Genomic DNA, 14,741 nt, shown 5'->3' on the forward strand with positions numbered 1-14,741 from the left:
CTGCCCCTCCTTGGAGGCCACAGGCCTGCGGCGGCCTGGAGTAGCTCCATGTCGCAGTTCTGCAGCAGGCTGGGGGGCACTGACCTGTGTGCGTGCGGGCGTGCCTCTGTAACTCGTCGCTCCGAGTGAACCTCTTTCCACAGAAGAACCAGTTGCAGACGAAGGGCCGCTCGCCAGTGTGCAGGCGCACGTGCGCACGCAGCAGAGACGTCTTGCGGAACGTTTTGCCGCAGTCAGGGATGTGGCACACGTGCTTCTTCTTGCCCTGCTCGCCAGACCTGGCCGGGGAAGGAGGGGGCGAGAGGAACGGATGAGGAGAGAGGGATGGGGAGAGGCCCAGGAGGGAGGGAGGCTGGGAGGCTAGGTCGGGGAGCAGGGGGAGATGGCAGGAGGGGCTGCCCTGGCAGCTGGCCCAAGAAGGGGCCGTCTGCCCACCCACCTCTTCTCCCCGTCTTTGCAGTTGGGGCACGTGCAGGCCATGCGGCGGCGCTTCTCTCCGGGGGGAGCCTCCCCGGCCAGGGCCTGCTCCATCTGCAGCTGGATCTGGGTGGGGCTCAGCCCGCTGATGGTCAGGTTGTTCCCAGAGACGTTCTGCACAGTCAGCTGCTGCTGCCCTGTGGGGCAGGGGAGGAAGCCCAGAGTGAACCCGGTGCTGCAGACCCCTCTCCCCTTCAGCGCATGACAGGACGATACAGGATGATAGCAGTTAACGCTTGCCAGCTAGCTTTCTATGGATGGACGTCAAGCCCCACCAGAGAGAGAGAGAGAGAGGAGCTCTTCTCCCCAAGGCTCACATTCAAGCAAGTGGGAGAACTGGGATCTCGAGCAGGCCGTCGACCAGAGGCAACGCCCTGCCCCCTAAAGGCCGCAGGCAGAAGTGGCCTCCCAAGGGTACCCCAGTGGGTTGTCCTCAGTCTGTGGGAGATACCAACTCTGCTCTCGGGAAGGCCTCTGGGGGTTTCTGACAAACGTAAAGCTGTCTAGCTTTGGGGTGAAGAGTGGAGTAGCCTGTGTCCTCTAGGGTGACACCTATGTGTAAGGTCCTTCAAAGCAAGGACGCATCCCCGACCCTCTGGGCGGACCCTTAGGCCCTGAGTCCCTTGAGCTCCTTACAGAAGAGGAGCCTGTCCTCTCTGAGGGGCGTGACGTCACCTCAGCGGAGGCAGCAGAAGGAAGGGCAGTGAGTTCACTCACGACAGAGAAAGGGTGCTCCGGGAGCCACCAGCTGGATGGCACCCTTTGCCCAGGGGAAGCGGGCAGCAGCAGATTGCCGCGGGAGGGAGGAGCATGCCTCCTCTTCCCTGCAGGGCTGCCCTCAGTGTGACTCCACTGAACCGGGGTGCAGCACAAGCCCCCCGCCACCCTTAACTCGAGCTTCTTCCCAGGAAGCCCTCCTGAGCCTGGTGGACGCCGTTGGCCCTGACCCTGTGTCCCCGTCCATCTGGACGTGCGCTGCAGCCCAGGACACTGGCTCCATCACAGTCCAGCCTTCTGCTGTGAGACGGGAGCAGCACTTGCCTGGTGCGCGCTCCTACAGGGCTACTGTCGGGACCAAAGGGATGGGAAGGGGCCAGACAAGGAAGAGGAGGACCAGCGAGGTGCCCACAGTGGGGGCTGGGCACGGGGCCCACACTTGGTGGCAAGAGTGTCTCCTTACCGCCGGTATTGGTGATGGTGACAGGCACGCCCTGCACCTGGACGCCGTTGATGTTAATGGTCTGCATGGCCTGGGCGGCGGCTGCCAGCTGGGCCGCGTTCAGGCTGATGATGCTCCCGGCAGGAGCGATCTTTGGCAGGGGCCGCTCTTTTCGGAGGATGGCAGCTGAATGCTTTTTGCTGCTCCCACTGATGTGGGGAGCCCGGGCCACGGGGCTGTTACCGGTGGTGGTGGAGGTGGTCACAGCTGTGGCTGGGGGGCTGTCCTGGACAAGGACCGTCTGTACCTCACCGGACGGCGTGCGGATGTAGACCTGGAAGGAGCCAGAGGGAACAGTCAGAGCCCAGCCCCAGACCTTCTGGGAACTGGGGACCTCTGTCAGCCCAAGTCTCTTTGTCAACTGGCCTAACCCTGTATTTACACCCTGCCCTGTCGATGTTCAACACAGGACTGGCGGCAATCCCACACTAAGCTGGAAAATGCTGACTGCTGGTTTGAAACCAAACATTTCATTTACGTAGCGTGTAAAGAGAACTCCTGACTTGAAATGCATTTATGTAGCGTGGAAAAAGAGAACTTTCTGACGACCAGCAAACGACAACTGGTTCAGCTCTATTCATCCTTCAAAGAGCCACTAATGCACGAGAAATAAAATTTCCCAATTCAAAGTGGCAGAGAGTAAAGGTAGGGAGCTAAGACAGTGAGGCTGCAGGAGGAAAACGGCCGTCGAACTTGAAGGCGTTGCCTTTGGATCTGGCAGGAATTCTTAGTCACGGCACCCAAAGTACAAGCCACACAAGCCAGACACGAGGCTCCATCAAATAGAAGACGGGCTGCAACGAGGAGAACTTGCCGCTTGCCCTGTCTGTGGCGAGCACCTAGAGCATTCTCACAGCTCAGCAGTAAAATCAAGACATCTAACTCACTAAAAGGGAGAAACGAGTAATGGGTCTGAGTAGGAATTTCTCAAAAAAGGTACCAGTGGCTGAAGGCAGGGGAGTCCGCTGAGAAGACAGAAGAGCCAGCCTGGAAGACAGACCTCGGTGGCCAGAGCTAGAAATCTCTTAAGCAACAAAATAAATACTGTCCCATCACTCCCCACTGCTAGAAAGAACCGACTGAATAAGTACATCAATGGGGTGGGGGCAAACCTTCCCTACAGAAGAATCCCAACATCTGTAGCTGCTCAGCCTCGCAGGGCCTGGGGCTTACTTCCCACCCCTACCCCTGAGGGTGGGCTAGACCTGGTGACTCACCGTCAAAAAACGCAGTACGAAAGGGGAAAGGAGTCATTGTACAGTAGAAGAACCCATGGCACCTCACCAGGGGTATCGTGTATTCCAACAGTAACATCGAGAAAAGGGCAATTGCTTCTGTAATGAGTTTCCCCCAAACCCCTGGGTCCAGTCTAGTCAGAAGAAAACACCAGACAAACTCAGACTGGAGGGCATTTTGCAGGACAGCTGGGCATCCGCCTCCAGATTGGCAAAAGGTCGTGTGTGAAAAGGCATGACTGAGAAAAGACCACACGCCAGAGGGGATGGAGGAAGACTTGATATCGTGGTCCCCGGGACGGGATGGGCCCTAAAATAGGCCATAAATGGGGACATAGGTCAAGTCCAAATGCAGTCTGGAATTCTGTCAAGAATGAATGCACCAGTGTAGTGTGTGTTTTTCTTTAGGAAACATGTCCCACGGTCATGTAAGAGGTACAGGACCATCTAAAATTACTCTCGGACAGAAAGGTCATTTGAAAAAGTACACTCATAGTAAAATACCTAGTTGCTCTCAAAAGTGCAATCGATTCTGAACTCATTGTGTGCCCCTCTGTTTCAGAGGAGAACTGCACTCCACAGGGTCTGTCCTGCCCCCCCGCCCCCACCCCACCTACACCCCACCCCAGGCCTTTCTTCTGGGGCTTCATCCTTGCAGGGAATCTGAACTGTTACAGCTGAGTGATACCATGATAAAACTAAGCTACTAAAACAAGCCTGTGAGGAATGGGATGTTTACCTCCTCTCAAAGTATCTCTCCACAAAATAAATACTTATTAACTACAAAGAGAAATAAAGTAACTTGGTGCTACAGAAACCTGTCAGGCACTTTCCTCCTGACCAGTCAGGCACAGCCGGAAGTCACGGCCCTCTCTTTAGGTCTCAGAACACAGCATCACTTTGTGATGTTTCTGCCAAAAAAAACAAAGAACAACAACGTGGATCCCCTGCACTGAATGCCAAGAAACATCACACAAACCTGAACTACAGAACATGCCGCAGAACAGCGGGCCTCAGCTTCCCGGGTCACGCTCCCGAGAGGCAAGGCAAGTCTGGGCGACTGTTCCAGACCCAGGAAGAAAGGACGACCAAGTGCACTGTGTGAGCTAGGTCAGTGCTTGGGCGCTAATGGGGTCCTGGAACAAGGGGGGGCACCTGAATCTGATGAAGCTTCATCACTCACCCTCACCTGGCCGGGAGGATGGCTGTGTGGCTATAGTGCAGGAACGAGGTACTTTCTGGAAAGCATTTGCAGGTACTGAAGTGATTCGGGGGAACAGATTTGCTGTAAACCCCCACCCCAAAGGCTTGCTGTGCTTTTGATTGGGGTTAGTTTTAAGTCGGATTATTTAGACCTGTGTTTCTGAGAAATCAAACAAAGCTCATGTCACCTCTTAGTAAACAGACAAATCTCCCTAGTTTTCTAGCATGTGCCCCTTCTGCAAATCCTTGGTATTTTCTCTATTGGAAGCTTCTGTTCCTAGAACTTCTTTTGTTCTCAGGGACTGCTGGCAAGCTTTGGTAAAGGGCGAGAGAGTAAATATTTTAGGCTTTATTGTAACTACTCAATTCTGCCACTGTATCACTAATGTAGCCCTAGCTGTAGACAGTACACAAGCAAATATGGCATGGCTGTGTTCAGACACAACTTTACTTCAAACATGGATTGGACCTGTGAGCTGTAGCATACTAACTTCTAATACAGATACTTTTTAAAAAGGTATGCTATTCTTTGGCTCACTTTGGGGAATTTACTTAGTTGGAAGACCGGAAGCAGCTTACTATACGGTGAGTAGGTTCCCAGCTGTATAGCTAATAACACCTACAGAGATCGGAGGTGGTGTCCAGCTTGCAGCGACTCCTCGGGAGACAGATGAGGCCATCTTGCGTCTGTGAAGATGCAGCCTGGAGGACCCCATGAAGCACGTTCACGCTGCCAGGCAGGGTGGCCAGGAGTCAGAAGGGGCTCACTGGCAATGGGGTGTGTGTGTGTGTAAGGATAGCATACTTTAAAAAAAAAAAAAAGGGTAGCCTACTCTAGTTGTTCAAGAAAAATGTTTAACTGTGTCTGCACATCTATGCTTACTTGCTTGGGAGGACTCAGGCTCAGTCCTGCCCCCACCAACCTCAGGAGCTGGGGGCTCAGTGAAGGGAGGCGCTGCCCCCTTAAGGTAGGCCTGGTAATGGAGCTCACAGATGCTGGGACAAGAAACGATGTGAAGAACATCACTTGGTAATACTATAAGTGACACACACACAGCCATCAAGTCGACTCCTACCCATCATACCCCCTCTGTAGAGGGCAGAATAGAACTCCCTAGCATTTCGGAGGCTGTAAATCCTGACATGAGCAGACAGCCTCGTCTTTCTCCCACAGAGGAGCTAGTGGGTTTGAACTGCTGGCTTTGAATCTAGCAGCCCACCACATAATCACTACACCACTAGGGCAGTGAAAGAGCCACAAGGAAAAGGCATACGACTTCCTCCCGCCTGACTTCCACTCCTGCAGCCCAAATCCAAAGGCCCATCTTCACCCAGGGGACATACAATTTCCCGCCCTCATTCACTGCAAAGCTTCTGTCTAGACAACTGGGCCCTCTCTATGCAGCTAGATGATGAACTCAATTGTATGTATGCATCTATACATACATACATACGGATACACACACACACACACACACATATATATATTTAGCCTCTCTCTCTCTCTCTGATCCCTGCTTACAATTTCCACTGTATCACCAGCCACACCTGAGACACAGAGTTAAGGTGGGAAAATGAGCAGTGTGGGGTTTGAAGTCAGAATGTGAGTTGTCATTCAGGTCCAAAGAGAATGTGCAGACTCTGGGGTTTCCACCTGCCCCCAGGGCACAGCCCAACAGGCAGGCGCAAAGGGATACAACCTGCCTCTCAGAGCCAGAGGGAGGCCAGAGGGTTGGAGCACGTCATAAAAAGCCAGGATGAAAATGATCCCATCTAAAAGGCTGCAGTAATGCTAGGCTGCCTTGTCCTATTTCTTCTTGTTACCATTGATCAGTATTTCCGTCTCATTAAGTTTCTTACTTTACATCAAATTCCTTGCTTCTGACTTGTACTGTTTTTGTTCTTGCAATTATGACTAAAAAGTACCGGTATGTACCTGCCCACCCAATAAAAGGCTCGTATAAAGAAAAAGCCAGCCCAGATCGACCTGTGTGTCGCCTGCTCTCTGACCAAAGGTCAAGTGGGGACGCCAGCACAGAAGCCATGCATAGTGCTGAGGGGAGGAGGAAGGCGCGGAGGGCGGTATGGTACCTGAGTAGGCGTCTGCTCAGCCGCCTGGATCTGAAAGTTCTGGGAGGGCTTCTGGGGCACTGTGGGGAGGGTGGCGGAGGCTGCCTGCACCACCCGCAGGGCCTGCTGGGGGATCTGCACCACCTGCTGCTGCTCAGCCTTGGGGGGAACCACCTGGACCTGCTGGACCACGGCCGGCTGGCCGGCCCCAGGGCTCTGCACGATGAGCAGGTTGTTTCCGGCCTGGATGATGTTGTCTGCCGTGGTCTCGATCAGCACCGTCTCCACCTGCTCCGCCACGGCCACGGGGGCCTGGGAGGCCGAAAGGCTCTTCTTCCGAGCTTTCTTGTTTGTCTTGGACAGCGGGGTGGGAGGGCTCTCTGTGAGGAGCTGGGCCGTGGCTCCGGGGTCACTGGTGTTCACAAGGTTGTTGACCGGCAGAGTCAATGTCACGTTGCTGCCCCCACCCGTCAGCTTCACCACGTTGGCTCCGCTCGGCACGGGGGTGGTGACCGTGCTGGACTTCTGGACGGGGGCCGGCTTGATGGGGACGGGCTTGTGGCTGGACGGTGAGGGGGTGATGATGGCTTGGTTGGTACCAGGGATGATCTGGATCTGGTTGGTGAGACTGGGCTGCACTTGGATGGTCGGGGAACTGCTTGCCTGGATCTGGGGGACGGCCTGGTACTGGATGCTGGCACTGGAGCGGCTCCCCTTGTTGAGCATGCCGGGGTTCTGGATCGCAAACACCAGCTGCCCTCCGGGATAGGACGTGCTCAGCTGGGACCCCTGAATCTGAAGTATGTTTCCTTTGGAAGACAAGATTCCAAAGCTATTCTTGCCGAGACTGAGCGGGAAAGGGGCAGGTTTGATAGGAACGAGTTTCCGAGGTGTGGGCTGGGGCGGAGCGGGCGGGGTCACAGCAGCTTCAACAGCCGGGGGGCCAATTTTGCTACATGTTGCCGCAAGCAGGGCTAGAGGAGAAGGCTGGGAGTCCTGCAAACGGAGCGGAGACAAGGAGTGAGACCACCACAAGGCCTACCGTCCCCACCACCCCTCTCGGCTGCTCCCCTCTCTGCTCCTTCCTGGTATCCCCCAGGGAGTGGCTCCGGTCTCCCACTCCCGGCTGGCTTTTCCAGGGAGAAAGGGTGGGATGCCCCTGATCAGGAAGGCACTCCAGTCTGAACTGACCACTGACTGACTCCGCAGCGATGAGGTTCCTGACAGGAGCACAGAACCGTCCCGGCCGGGCTTTGAGCTTTCTTGGACCGAGTTCCGTGAGCCCACTCCAGACTAAGGTGGGGATGGGGGAGGGGCACGGGAGATCCACCACGTCGGGAAAGTGGTTTTCAGTGCTTTGTCCATGAGTTTATGGACTTGAGAGGGCCATTTCTGGCAGGCCCAATGACAGGAGCTCCGGGGTCTGGGCATACTGCCTCAATTTTTAAATTGTTTTTTATGGACAGTGGGCTGTGGTGGCAGGACACTGGAGTTTAATCTTGGTTTATCCTCTGACTCAACTAGGATTGCTTAGGTAAATGGTCAGGGTGTCTTAGACAGCTGACCCTTCCCTGGGCTCATATCTGAGGGTCTTCAGCCAGGAGGGCAGGGCGAATAAAGTGTTTTCAGTTCAAGCCCCTATGAGTCCCTCTGGGTGGGCGCAGCACCCAGCCATCATGCCTCCCCCCTGCTCACCTGGGTGGTGGGGGCAGCGGGCTGCAGGTAGTCACTGGGGCTGACAGCGGCAGTGGCAGCCATGCTGGTGTGTGGATCTGTTGGAAACAGAAATGGAGTTAGCCCCAAGACGCTGCCAGAACTGAGTCCCATGCCCCTGAGTTTCTTCTCGGGGGGCACAAGCCCAGGCTAGTTCAGCCACAGGCCTCGTTCGTTCAGCAGAAGGTCCCCTCCACCGCCCAAACATCTGCGATGAGATGAAGCTACCACGGCTGTCTTCTGTAACGAAGCCATGCCACCCAACTAAGCCCTGTCTGCTGCCCACTGCCGACTCTCCCTAGCTAGACTGAACCCCCCAGAGTGGGCTGGGGAGCCCATCTTCTAGCTCACACTCATTGTCCTATGCACTCCCTCCGCAGCCAGCTGCCCGTGGCCCAGGAGAGGCAGCGCGCGGCCCTGCAGGATTCCTGACCAGGCCCATCGGCTCCACTCAGAGGTCCTGGGGGTGTTGTGCTCAGTCTCCTGCACAGGCCGTGGATAATCTCTTTACGTGAATTTGCACTTGTACTCTGGGCCAAAAGTATGGCCTCATCGTAGCGCCCAGACTAGCTAGGGCCAAGGGCCAAACGGAACTGAAAGGACACCCAGCCAAGGCTTTGCAGTGTGTCTGGATGTCCATGCATGACCACAGCTGAGGGCGGGGACTGGTTGGTGCCCAGAGGATCACCCACATCCCTGCAAGGGTACGTGAGGACCTCCTCTAGGGACTCTCACCCTGGGACCTGGCCTCTGACAAGAAGCAGCTCCACCTAGCTGGGGGCGTGGGTGCCCAAGGTTCAAAGGTTGAACCCAAAGACACCTCCCTGGAGGTGCCCACCCCCCATGGAGATTTATAATAAAGGCTGAATGTATCAACCTAACCCCCCTCCCCTCCAAAAATAACATATATATATATATATACACATACATATATATATAGTTGAGGATGGGTAAGTACAAAAACATTTAAAAATTACTAAGTTTGAAATAAAAAGCATCTATTGCAGCGTATATAAGCACAGGGTCCTTAAACCTTCCATATTTATCTTATACAATGTCTGTCATTGCACTATTAACCTCATGGTATACATTCCTAAAATTGGTAGCTGTTAATGAATTTTCATCTTTTTAACTCAAGCAAATTTTTGGTTTTTTTTGTTTACAAATCGTGTTATTGGGGGCTCTTATAACAATCTATACATCAATTTTATCAAGCACATTTGTACATATGTTGCCACCATCATTTTCAAAATGAGCAAATTTTTCAAAGGATTAAAATCTGTCTATGAGAAAAAAAATTTTAATGTTTATGTTAAACCATCTCAATCATGAGCTCTTTTGAGCTCATGTAACAGATTTACATTGTTAATATCTGAAAAAATTACTATAGCTGAGTAGGAAAAAGAAGAAAAACGTTAAAAGCCATTACCTCTGGGTGATAGAACACTAGTATGCTTTTATTTTCCAGTAACGGGGACTAAGGAGGAGGGGGCGATGGAGGAAGGCCCTACTCGGCACTTCAGTCTGAGCCCAAAGGAAGAGCTGAGTACAATGGGGGTGCAGAGACGCGGGGAGCAAGCAGCTGGGACAGCCTCCTGACCGTGAGCTTTTGGAAAGTAGACTTGAGGACGTATGGAGAAGAGGTAGGACCTCATCCCCTCAGAGAAGCAAAAGGGACTTCCAGCAAGATGGCCAACTGGGTAGACAGGCCACACAGACCCTCCACAACAAAGACACAAGAGACCCAATGAAACAGATGTAGATGATAATTCTGGACCTCTGAGCTCCGGAGAAAGGGGCAGAGAAGTGGACCAAATACAGCCTAGAAGATGAGGCTGAGTTAGAGTGATGAGAGGAGGCAGGCAGGTGGACTGTGGCTAGCATCATGCAGGGGAGCCTTCAGTAGCATGTGACTAAGGCGGCAGCGGCGGCACACACACACACACACACATCAGTGGCTGACGAAGAGAAAGGTGGGACCTGCCCTTGTCCCACCCCACCCCACTCTCCTGGTGACCCTAACCTCACTCCCCCAGTGGCGAGTGACCCTACCTGTCACACAGCCCCTACTCTGCCTGTGGTTGGGGCTGTGCCTTTGCAAATTGGGCTCCTGGCTACACCCCCACATCCGGAGGCATGTCCACTCTTGCCTCATCAGACCAGCAGAACACACAGAGCCAGGGCCCTGGCCGCCACCGGATGGGCAAAAATGCCCTATCTACCCACCTTATTCTATACTCCACCACCACCACCCCCCTTGCTCTGGGCCCCAGTGTTCCTTCTCAAAACAAGCACCCTGAACTCGGTCACCAGCTGAGCCCGCACAAACAGCGGGGCCAGCAGGCAGCGCAGGCCCTCACCCTCCTGCGACACGGAGTTGCCCTGCCCCATTTCAACGGTTTGGTTTGGTTTCCCTTTTTATCTTCTCTTTTTCCTTTCATCTGTTTCTCTCTTCCTCTTTCTCTTTTCTTAGTTTTTTCTTTATTCTCTTTTCTTCCCCCTTTTAGATTTAGTAAACTTTTTTCTTTTTATTTTCCTTTCGAGTATAAAATTTATTTCCTTGCTGTTGTTTGCCTGCTAGCCCCCACTTCTTTATTATTTTGTTAGTTTTTGAATTTTTCTCATTTTCCCCTATCCCACCTGACCCATGGCTAGCGACCCTGTGTACAACAGACCAGCCACTGCCTGATCTGTGCCCTCCATAACGACTGCTGGGGAGGCCACTGCGTTCAGCCAGCTTGTGGAGGGGTTTCCTCTTTTTCCCTGACCCTCGACTTTACGATGATGCTGTCCTTCTCCAGGGACTGGTCCCTCCTGATAGGATGTTCAAAGTACATGAAATGAAGTCTCACCATCTTTGCTTCCAAGGAGCATTCTGACTGACTTTCCAAGACAGATCTGTTTGTTCCTCTGGCAGTCCACGGTACTTTCAATATTCTCTGACAGCACCGTCAATTCAAAGCATCAATTTTCCTGCAGTCTTCCTTATTCATTGTCCAACTTTCACACGCCTATGAGGTAACTGAAAATATCAGGGTTTGGGTCAGGCAGACATTTCCAGATAAACAGAAATGAAAGGAATCTGTAAAAGCCAGCCCAACCTTACCCAAACAAAAACTGACGGGCGCTCTGTGGACAAAGAACCAACTGCAGACAAGAATCGGAGATTAATACACAGACCCCACCACCCAGAAATTAGCAGAGCTAACAGTATTCAAAGTAAAACAATATACAAGACTGAAAACAGGGAACCAGAAACACGTATGTGTAATGACGACAGTCACAAAATAAAAAGAGGCAACAGTGTGGTCACAGAACCTCTAAATGAAGAGGAAGTCAAGTAAATTTCAAGAGTAAAGAAATGCGGCAGAAAGGGTGTTGTCATTAAAACTGAAGATGTGTACCGACCTAGATGGAGGCGATGTTGAGAAACGTCAGCATCCCATTTTGGTCGTTTGGTTTAATAAGGGGGTGCGTGATTTTGTAGGCCAAAAATAAAAGGCAAAAGGACTCAGGAGTAAGACACCCCAAGTGAAGATTGCGAATCATTCCTGTTGACTACGAGGAAGCAGCAACCACACACACAAACGAGGCCCGATTTCCGTCGTTTCCAATGGGCGGCTTCTAAAGCTCGCTGGTCGTTCAGCTGGGGGAGGCGGTGTGGCCTGGGACTTTTCAGATGCCGCCAAGTTGATTCCAGCTCTCCTCCCAGGCCTGCACCATCTTCACAGCTGTCCTGATGGTTAAGCCCACAGGCGCTGCCATGGTGTCACTCCGTCATGTCGCAGGCCCGCTCTCTGTCGCTGCCCCACTACTTTACCAAGCATGCTGTCCTTCTCCAGGGACGGGTCTCTCTGGACAACACGTCTGAAGTCTGAGAGCCGACATCTGGCTGTACTGCCTCCAAGACAGACTTGTTTGGGACTAGAAACTCGATTTTTAATAGGTCCTGTGTTAGAGAGCCACAGAGGTCCAGGCTAAGAAAGGTCCAGGCATTTAAACACAAAGAAAGTTTGACAAATACTAAAGTTCACCGAAAGGGCCTCCAACGCAGAAACCAAGCTCACCGGGCTCAACAAGAGCCAGGGAGGGGTGAGCTGGGCATCGGGGAGGAGAGGGAGAGAGAGAGAGAGAGAGAGAGAGAGAGGCCAGAGAAAGCCAAGCCATCCCCATTCGGTTTCTGGCCTCTCCAGGAACATTATTCTTATGTGGGAGAAGGGAAAGAAAAGGTAATTCAGGGGAACTGAAGTCAGGACAGGCAATGGGCTGCTAAGAGGGCATGCCAATGCCTTACTGGTCTCAGGCTCTGAGCCCCAGCAAACCACATCCCAGACAGGAGTGACTCCGGGGACATGAGCCAGATCTTTTATGCAGATCCCGAACTACCACAGCACTGATCCCCAGCCAGGCCCAACAACAGTATGGCAATTGCTCAGGGAAGGAAGGGCAGGGACAAGCCTCAGTCTTTATAGGGGTTCAGACAGGGGCAACGGCATGCGCTAGACATGTTTATTCAATAAGGCACCTGACTAGAATTTCCTACTGATCCTGTGAACAAGAAGTCAAGGAAAAGGGTGAGCTGAGTGTACCTTCCCTAAGTGGCACGAGGTCCACTGCCGGGAGTCCCCGCTGCAGTGCCAGCCAGTATGTGTCACCCATGAGTGAGCGCCAGGGCCCCTGCCTCCATAGGCTTCTCCTCGGGGTCTGATGCTTTCTCCAACAGGATTTCCATTTCATTTTGATGATCAACTTGTAAAAAGTGAACTTTATACTCTCTGTGTCTCCAGGCCTCATCTGCTGACTGCCACACTCACTCTGGTATTGGGTGTGGTAAAGTGGGAGGTGAGGACAAAAGAGGACGACCCTTAGGGAGATGGACTAGCATAATGGCTGCAATGATGGGCCGGACATGGTAATGACCGTGAAACTGGCACAACACTGGGCAGTGTTTCCTTCTGCTGCATACAGGGCGCTAGGAGTCAGGACCGACGCCATGGCCCTCACAATTCAGACACGAGGACATCTGCAGCGTGAAGTCCTGCGAGGGCGGCAGCATCGGGCCGCGCACACTGCAGGGTGGGCTTGTGGAACTCAAGACCCCAAAGTGTCAAGCCAGCCACTCTCACGCTGAAAGCAGCAATTTGGGTTCAGTAAAGCTTCCTCTTTCCTGCAGCAGTGATGCAGGCAGGGATTTTACTGGCTTTCTGGTCCTTCTGTAACCTATTAATTTCATAGGCACAGGAGCTATGAAATTTATGAACTATGAAATCAAATACATAGATTTGTTTGCACACAATTAGGTAAAATGATAGCATTATAATGAAAATAATGCAAGCCAGCCCAAAATCATTTCTCCTTTACAGCAGTGGCAGTCAAATGATTTTGAACGTGAGTCAGTTATAAAAAATATTACAGCAATACCCACACACAGGCACAGGGACTGTCCCTGCCCTGTGCTATGTGAGTTGTCTGAAACAAAATTTACCCTCACACGTGAGATTCACATTTCAATATTGTTCTAGTCGACTTCATTTTATAAATGTTGACCCACCACCCAGATCTTAGAGGAACCTGGGGAGGAGTCTGAGGAGTCCTGGAGGCGTAGTGGTTATGGGTTGGGTTCCTAATCACCAGGTTAGCAGTTTGAAGCTACCAGCCATTCATTCCCCTGGGGAGAAAGACTGCCCTTTTTACTCCCGTAAGGAGTTCTAGTCTCAGAAACTAACAAAAGACAGTTCTCTCCTGTCATATAGGGTCCCCCTGAGTTTGGGATGGAGGAGCCTAGGTGGTGTAGTGGTGAGGCAAGCCCCCAGCTGCTCCAGGGGAGACATAGGCTTTCTCCTCTCTCCCAGGGGCACTGTGAGCGGGCCTCAACTCAACGGCAGTGAGTTGGGGTTTGGGGTTTGATCTGGTGACAGTAGCTCCACTTCTCATACTTGGGAGACAGTTCAAAGATCCGGAAGGCAAAGGTAATTTGCAGCATACCACGGGTGTGGCTTTTAAGAGTTCGGAGCTCTGCAAACACAGGTAGGTGTGGTGTTCAAGAGCATGGTTCCAGCCCTGACCAAGAATGCTGCGGGCCACGGCCATCAGCTGGGCGTCCCCATCTCACTCGCTGAAAACAGGGAGGGCCTCCAGGATTTCTGTGATGCCTCAATAGTTCGTACAAAAAGCATCCAGCTTTGTAAATGTAAGGTTCCATTTTAGTGCGATTCCAAGTTCTTTTGATCAGAGTCTTGCAGCCCGTCCAAGATTACAATAGCTTCTGCCACCCACCTCTAGGCTGCCTAAGAGGCGCCCACTGAGCTGAGTCAGACAATCACGGGGGCTTTATGTTTTCTTCCCACGAGAACCAGTATTAGGCCCTGTCTTCTGTTCTGTGAGCACAGGCGCTTTTGGTGGTAGTGGGTTATTTGTTTTAATGTAAGTGCAGGATTTACTAAACTGCAGAGTTTAAACCACCATCTACCAGTTACTGCCTGCCAGGACACATGTTGCAAGACTCTGATCAAAAGGACTTTGCAATCCCACTAATATGGAACCTTACATTTAAAATGCAGATGAACCTATTTGGGACAGCAAGTAGAATGAGGATTTGGGGGGTTGCTTTAGGGGTGGGGGTGGGGTGGGAATGAAAGGGAGACGATGTCAAAGACTGTTTGGAAACTGGTTGTGGTAGTATTGTACAATACTGCTTGGCGTGATTGAACTATGGAATGAGATATGCATTAACTCCCAATTAATAATAAATTTAAATAAATAAATAAAAGGCACAACTAGGGTAAGGGCTGTGCTTAACTTCTCCATTCAAAGAGAGGCAGGTT

At 52.2% G+C, this 14,741-nt stretch overlaps 1 protein-coding gene across 2 annotated transcripts in view; it reads right to left on the bottom strand.

Moving 5' to 3' along the window:
- The window catches only part of SP2 (Sp2 transcription factor), a 28,219-nt gene that overhangs the window by 1,367 nt on the left and 12,111 nt on the right, over positions 1-14,741 (bottom strand). The window contains exons 1-6 of one of the 2 annotated variants that reach the window (XM_045299759.1): positions 10,770-10,799; positions 7,900-7,976; positions 6,226-7,200; positions 1,658-1,970; positions 440-614; positions 85-278 (exon numbers count right to left, since the gene is read on the bottom strand). In XM_045299759.1, coding sequence (XP_045155694.1) covers positions 85-278; positions 440-614; positions 1,658-1,970; positions 6,226-7,200; positions 7,900-7,976; positions 10,770-10,791 — 1,756 coding nt within the window. In that variant the 5' untranslated portion in view covers positions 10,792-10,799. Of the gene's footprint in view, positions 1-84; positions 279-439; positions 615-1,657; positions 1,971-6,225; positions 7,201-7,899; positions 7,977-10,769; positions 10,800-14,741 lie in introns of those variants that run through there. The other variant, XM_004707095.3, reaches the window with a different exon arrangement.

The sequence above is a fragment of the Echinops telfairi genome, unplaced genomic scaffold (genome assembly GCF_000313985.2).
Source record: "Echinops telfairi isolate 266 unplaced genomic scaffold, ASM31398v2 ScPeMD7_7458;HRSCAF=8496, whole genome shotgun sequence".
NCBI classification, from domain to species: Eukaryota; Metazoa; Chordata; class Mammalia; order Afrosoricida; family Tenrecidae; genus Echinops; species Echinops telfairi.